The sequence below is a fragment of the Ictalurus punctatus genome, chromosome 26 (assembly GCF_001660625.3).
Source record: "Ictalurus punctatus breed USDA103 chromosome 26, Coco_2.0, whole genome shotgun sequence".
Taxonomy (NCBI): Eukaryota; Metazoa; Chordata; class Actinopteri; order Siluriformes; family Ictaluridae; genus Ictalurus; species Ictalurus punctatus.
In genome coordinates, this window is record NC_030441.2 from 16,604,622 (window position 1) to 16,611,793 (window position 7,172).

Below are 7,172 nucleotides of genomic sequence, written 5' to 3' on the forward strand. Positions count from 1 at the left end.
GTTCCAATCAGACTAGAAAGTAATAAAAAGGGCTTTCGTTTAACTTGGAAATGAAAGACGTCCTCCCTTCTGTCCGTGTCCGTCCTCCTGTCTGTCCATCCTCCCGTCTGTCTGTGTCTCTCAGTCTGCGTCCCTCTGACTGTGTTCATCTGTCTGTCTCTGTGTCCATCATTCTACCTGCGCCTCTCTGTCTGTCTAAATCCACCTGTCTATACGTCTGTGTCTTTGTCTGTCTCTCCCGACACGAATCATAATAAAACAAAACGACGCTTTGATCACGTACATGCAAATGAGTGTTCTGATGTCCATTTATTGCAATCTGTATTTGAATCTAAATCATTTGAGAAGAAGCTACAGGGTTTAAATATTGAAACCTGGTCAGTGAAGGGAGGTGTGTGTGTGTGTGTGTGTGTGTGTGGATCAGTACTGACCACTAACCTGTTCTCATCCTGCTGCACTTTGAGCTGGCTGTCCAGGCGAAGGGCGAGGATCTGCTTCTGATGCAGTGCGTCATTCAGCTGCTCCTCCAGCTCCTCCATCTACACCACACACACACACACACACACACATCAGACCAATCTCACCTAGAGAAAAGTAACAACACTGCATCCTTGTGATTTCTCACTTTGGTCAGGTGTTCCATCTTGAGGTTGTCGATGATGAGGTTTTTCTGCGACAGCTCGATCTTCAGCATCTGGATGTTGTGCAGGAGCTCCTTCCTCTCCAGCACCTGCTTGGTGACCTTGTGAGTGCTGCTTTTCTCATCCGAGGAGGAGATGTCCTCCGTGGGCACCGTGGTCTCCAGACTGATCTCCTCCGACTCCAGCGAGCTGGAGATGTTCACCCGCTGACTCTCCTTCTGCTTTTTATGGGCCATGTTCCAGCTGGCCTTCAACACTGAGGGGGAAAAGTACGTTAATAAACGAGCGTAATCCGGAGCTAAAACGGTCAAACCAGCACCCGTTATCGTTTAACAGAGAAGAAACGTACGTGTGTGTAGTTCCGTTATAGGAGTATGGAGAAGTAAATGTGTAAATATTAAAGGAAAGCAGGAGGGACGCGGACACTGTATATTAAACAAGAGACTTAAATGAGACAAAATTAAGCAAAGTCAAGTGGCAAAAATGAACATCGTGTAGAAAATAGTTCATCTGCATCAATCTGTTCATCTGTGCAGCAAAGTGAGAGAAAAGGAAAGAAAGAAAAGGGGGGCGTGACGGAGAGAAACGAGAGATAGAAAAAAAACAATAGGAAGACAGGGAGAGAGAAAGGAAGAGAGACAGAGAGAAACAGGCAGAGACGGAGCAAGAAACAGAGAGTGAGAGACAGAAAAAACAGCCATACATATTCAGAGAGAGACAGACAGACAGGGGCTGAAAGAAACAGAGAGAGACAGACAGACACAGAGAGAGAGAGAGAGAGAGAGAGAGAGAGAGAGAGAGAGAGAGAAAGAAAGAAACTGAAAAGAGAGAGTGAGTGACTGAAGGGGGGACGAAAACAGGCAGACAGACTCATAGAGAGAGAAAGACAGAGTGAGAAATGAACAAAACAAGAGAGAGAGAGAGAGAGAGAGAGAGAGAGAGAGAGGGGGGGGGGGTAATACAGGTATCGACTGTCACTTTACTGCATAAACAGTGTTGTATTTCTTCAAGTGTAATCTTATGGCTGTTTGACACTACACTACAGCGTTTAGCTCAATATCCCGGAAGTTAAAGCTGATATTATTCTCTCGCTCAACCTCACTTCCGGTCAAAACGGACGCTAGCAAAGTCTTCAATAACTGCAGTTATGCTAACTAACCTAGCAGCCTGCTGACACTGCCATTAAAACACCGCACAGACACTTATATATAAATAACTTTCCCGACACGCCATCTGTGTAAAAATCACTTAATTCAAATTAAACCCACATACCCAACTCTATTCTGTTCAAGCGTCCCGCCGCTTAGAGACAACAGTAAACAAAACAAACCGGAAATCAGCTCCCGCTGGCGTCACCGCCTTCTTCTTTTACTTCTGTGAATTTGCCATCCAACGGATATCGCCACCTATAGGACTGAAGGTGTAAATAAACCAGCGGCTAAATTGTATACTTTCAGTGCAAACAAACGAACAAATAAAATCGCACGCCTCACTGTATGATTTTCGCTCATACAAAGTTATCCGGAAAAATTAAACACATCACGCACATATTGAATCAACACATTCATTTATTAATTTTTAATTCCAAACCAACATAAAACATACATCACATGTTTTTTTTTTATTTGCTATTAGTTACGAAAATGCTTTTCGGTTCAAGTTGACGCGTTTTTTTTTAAATGGTTTGAGCGCCCTCTATCGTTCACCAACGACAGGAAGTGAAATCCTAATACTTCCGGAGTTTTTTTCTGAAACCGGAAGTTATTATGTTTATTGTGCGTTAGTAATACATTCCTAACTTATTATTATTATTATAATATTTTAAAGAATTTGTAACCATGTCGGGTGATAGTATAATCGGACCTGCTTTACCACCGGGCTTACGAGCGAGCAGAAGTGATGAATCAGATGACGACGACACGAGTATGATTAAATAATGCTAATTGTTTTGCTAATATGCTACTTCTAGTTCTATATGTGCAACGAGTTAATGTACAGCTTAAACCATGACTCTTTCTACCCTTATATGATTTGTATGTCATGTAAATGATAGCGTATTCTCCTGTGTGTTATAATATTATTAATATTATCATTTTGCAGTCATAGGTCCAGCTCTTCCCCCGCTTTATAAACGCACAGAGTCCTCCAGTTCATCCAGCGATCAGGAACAGGTCGTGTTCAAGAGAGCCAAATACTTAGGATCAGGGGACAGTCTGCATTATAAGTACAAGACTTGTACTCATTGTTTTTATTTTATGTCTTGTCTTGAGTGACTAATAAGCCACAAATATCTGAAATGCAGGAAGGGAGAAACAGCTGGAAGGTGTGGTGATGATGAGGAGGAGGAGGAGGAGGAGGATGGCTTCTTTGGTCCAGCTCTGCCTCCAGGATACAAAAATCAAGACAGTTCACCTGAAAGGTGAGACGAAACCAACAATACGTAGTTTGTAGCGCACCCTGGAGAACACCCCGTCCTCTACGTTCGAGTGTTATCCCTGCTTGCCTGATTAATCGAGCGAGTGAAAACACTAAAACGTGTAGGACAGGGGTTGTCCAGGACAAGAGTTGGGAACTTGAGCTCTACAGCTTTCCCATGAATCCTGTTTTTAGTGTCTTCTTGATACCTGAAGCGGCTACCATACTGAAATCGTCCTAAGACGCTTTGCCGCTTCAGGACATAATAAGTACGTTTTTATTGATTTGTATCATCCAAACCTCTGGTAGTATTTCACCAGGTCCTGTTACAGAGGATGTGATATTTAACAAGTCATTGTTATTAAGGAAACTTCTTAGTAAAAAAACAACAACAACAGCGTATTAACACATCATTCTGGGAGTGCGCTGCAGATTCCTATGTGAACCATAATTTCTGAATCCCTTCTATTTACTGTTGCGATATTTTTCTCATTTCAGTGTACTAATGTTTTTAAATAATCAAAAGAGATTTCACATGGGCCCTTCTGATCATTCCCTGTGAATCGTATCGAGTCTCTGTCGTATCGAGAACCTGTTTAAGCGGATGGTTTCTGTTTTAATGTAATTTGCCTTGAAATCACGTAATGATCTGGAACTGGAACCAGTACAGAACCGTTACCAGGACAGTACTGAATCATTTATGTGGTGGTGTCCCTCAGGCGCCCGTTTAAATTGAACTTCCTTGTAGCTCTCTTGTCTTGTTACGTGCAGGCCGCCGGTGCTTGGACCCGCGCTGCCTCCAGGTTTTAAAAGAAAGCATCATGATGACGAGGATGAGGAAGCGGACGAAGACGAAGGAAGCGGGGTTTTGGGACCGGCGATTCCTCCTGGATACAAAGCGGAGACTTCCAGCAGTGAGGGAGAGGACTGGGACGTCATCGGGCCCATGCCATCCAGAGGGGAAGCTCAGAGCTCCGTGGCACTGGACTTTGAAAGAAGAGCAAAGAAGATGAAGGACAGATTACTGGGGCAGGATGTGAGTGTTCTGTGTTCTGTATTATTTTGTGTCATTAAACTTTGGCTCGGTCTGATAGAGCCAGTTTGCGACGCGTATGTTTCAGGATGAGACTGAGAAGCCTCAGAGGGAGAGCTGGATGACGGAGCTGCCTCCTGAGCTGCAGCACGTCGGACTGGAAGCACGAGGCTTTAAGAAGAGATCGGGACCCGAAGACAAGGATCGCTCCATGTGGACGGACACGCCCGGCGAACGGGAACGCAAAGCCAGGGTCAGTTTATTTCACTGCACAGAATTCTATTTCCTTTGTTCCCCAGGGGGTGGGGTGGGGGGGAGGTGGGGGTGTGCAAACTTTTGCACAGAAATTGTATTAGCTGTATAATTTTTTTAGAATAGTAAGTATACTAGTAATATAATAATTCTATATTCTATTCTATAATCGATAGAATATTATTATAGAATAGAATAGTATTATAATTCTATAATAGATGTAGTACCAGCATACTAACCTTACTCAAGTAATATTTTTCTGTGCGAAAGTTTACACCCCCTGAGACTCAGCTGTGGAAATGAATGTCTTTCAGTATGAATACGTTTAATAAGCGTTGAGGTTATCTATAAGCTAGAGTTGCTCCAAAACAATGACAAAAGTCGCATTTAGAAGATATACATGTACAAAATGTACAGTCTCTCTCTACCATCGATACGGAGCAAGAATTTTGCTGACATCATTCCGCGCTGCAGATGTTCATCAGGCTTTCCGTCCAATCAAATGCTCTTGAGAATACCCCCCCCCAACCACCACCAGTCGTAGGTTTCCGAGGTAACCTAAACACTATTAGCTATTTAAAAGGCAGAGGAGCCACTCGGTATGTCACGGCACCTGACTTCCTGTTCCATGTTACTACGGTTACACTTGTTTGTAGGCAGCACATTAATTTCGAACGGTGATTAAACGGACCACTTGACGTATATATGGTTTGAACGGACACCTCGCAGCCAATCAGAATCGAGTATTCGGACAGACCGTGGTATAAAAGGAATAAAACACTTCAGTGTACATTTTTTTTAACAGCACCGTCATGTTTTATTCCTTACATAATTCTATCGCATTTCGAAAGGGAGATCCCCGCCCCACGTCTCACACCATAACACAAACCATTTGTGTATTAATTGTTAGTTGCGATAATGAAGGTGAACATCTGTGAAACCGAACACACTCAACGTTTTGTTTCACTCTAAATTTAATTACTTTGCAGCCTCATTGTGCCATGGGGGTGTGCAAACTTTTGCACTCAACTGCAAAAAAAAAAAAAAAACGCAATAAACCCAAATTTCTATTGTAACGTCACGATCTGGTGCGTTAGAAGCAAACATACTACACGATTAATTTATTCCACTTTACTCATCTTCTACTCGAGCTTTTGCTTTGTCCGTATCAGGAAAAAAAACTCTCTCTGTTTTTAAGGAGCGACAAGAAGCGAAAGAGAGAGGAGAGACAGCCAAAGACGACGACGGTCCTCGTCTATCCAAGAAAGATCTGGAAATGGCAGAAAAAGTGTCCAAGTACAACGTAAGTGTTTTTTTTTTGTTTATGTAGTGCACTTCTGTCAAAACAGTACTTTTAAAATTATTGGCACCCCCGAGTGAATTTTTGAACAATATTTCATTTCTAAATTTGTTTTTGACTGTTAAACGAATCAGGGGGGGGTGGGATCCCAAAGTAGACATGGTCTCGTCCATTGTTTATCGTTTCCTAATCGCTGCTTCTCCTCGCCAGGAGTCCAAGCGAGCCGAGTCACTCCTGAGCATACACGCCAAGAAAATGAAGAGGAAAGCCGCAGAGGACTCCAAAAAGCCTGTGGAGAGGAAGCCCTTCGACCGAGACGCCGACCTGCAGGTCAATCGCTTCGACGAGGCGCAGAAAAAAGCGTTGCTGAAGAAGAGTCAAGAGCTCAACACGCGCTTCTCGCACAGCAAGGACCGAATGTTCCTCTGAGGAACTGATTACAGACCGAGAAACGTTTAAAAAAACATCAGTCAAGCATCTAACTAATCGCTTGGCCGAAATCACAGACTCATTTAAATTTGCTGTTTGTAAGGTCTAAAGTACATTTTTTAACTGTATATTATGATGAGATTCTCTAGAATAACTAGGAAATACAACACGTAATTCCACATGGATCCTGCTGGATTTTCTGGCCCTGAAATGAGCTCCACCCCCAGGCCTTTTCCTTAAAATGCAGGCAACACGAGGAATGCATCGTTTTTAACAGGGTCTAGGGTTGGCTGGAGAAAAGTGAAAAGCTTATTCGTTGTTTTCACTTGAATCACAGTTTAGTGGGCTGTAAAAGTTACAAATAGCTCCTTTAAAGACAGTAACATACTGCCTCATGCTGCAACGTTGGATACGTTCAGGGTAGTGTGAACAAGTGAACCAAAATGATGATGATGATTTCAAAATAAATTGAACCAGGTTATCTTGTGAAGTGATAATCACATAAGTGAGTACGCTTGTCTGATTTTAAGCTCGTCCGTTTAGTCATCTCTGTTTGTTTTTGTAAACGACGCAACACATCGACGGGGTTTAAAACACTGAAAAATTGTGTAGAAACTGCAACGACAGGAATCTTTACTTTGTTGCTCAGGTTGTGTTTGTTAGTGGATGTGATGGCAAATATTATTTTGTGCGGTTTTTTTCTTTCTTTCCGTGCTGTATTTTCATGCTTTTGTTAAGATAATAATAAATAAACAAACATTTCACATTTGAGGATTTGGTTTTTTTTTTCTTCATAACATGTTTTTCTCTTTACTTTCTCACTAGCTGATAGTAATTAAGTACAGTGTTGGACTAGTCAGATATGTATTTCATCCAAATATCTATCAAACAGCACGTGGTAAACACGGAGACATTCCCAGTTCGTCAAACCGACTGCCAATTAATCGGACCACCCGTTCAGGATCACTATAGTGTCCACGAGTGGCTTTTAGTATGAATACGTTTAATAAGCGTTAAGGTTATCTATACGCTAGTGTTGCTCCAAAACAATGACAAAAGTCGCATTTAGAAGATATACATGTACAAAATGTACAGTCTCTCT

General features: G+C 42.3%; 2 protein-coding genes across 4 annotated transcripts in view; one reads left to right on the plus strand and one right to left on the minus strand.

The window, feature by feature from the left end:
* The window catches only part of pibf1 (progesterone immunomodulatory binding factor 1), a 34,191-nt gene extending 32,159 nt beyond the window's left edge, over positions 1–2,032 (minus strand). Inside the window, exons 1-3 of one of the 3 annotated variants that reach the window (XM_017457471.3) lie at positions 1,914–2,031; positions 626–897; positions 439–539 (exon numbers count right to left, since the gene is read on the minus strand). In XM_017457471.3, coding sequence (XP_017312960.1) covers positions 439–539; positions 626–877 — 353 coding nt within the window. In that variant the 5' untranslated portion in view covers positions 878–897; positions 1,914–2,031. Of the gene's footprint in view, positions 1–438; positions 540–625; positions 898–990; positions 1,365–1,913 lie in introns of those variants that run through there. The other 2 variants (XM_017457472.3, XM_017457473.3) reach the window with 2 other exon arrangements.
* Positions 2,033–2,363: 331 nt separating this feature from the next.
* gpalpp1 (GPALPP motifs containing 1) lies at positions 2,364–6,841 on the plus strand. Its single transcript, XM_017457475.3, has 7 exons — positions 2,364–2,564; positions 2,742–2,865; positions 2,944–3,060; positions 3,828–4,092; positions 4,178–4,342; positions 5,540–5,644; positions 5,852–6,841. Exons 1-7 carry the CDS (start codon positions 2,480–2,482, stop codon positions 6,068–6,070), a joined length of 1,080 nt encoding a protein of 359 aa, XP_017312964.1. The 5' UTR covers positions 2,364–2,479; the 3' UTR covers positions 6,071–6,841.
* The last annotated feature ends 331 nt before the right edge of the window (positions 6,842–7,172 follow it).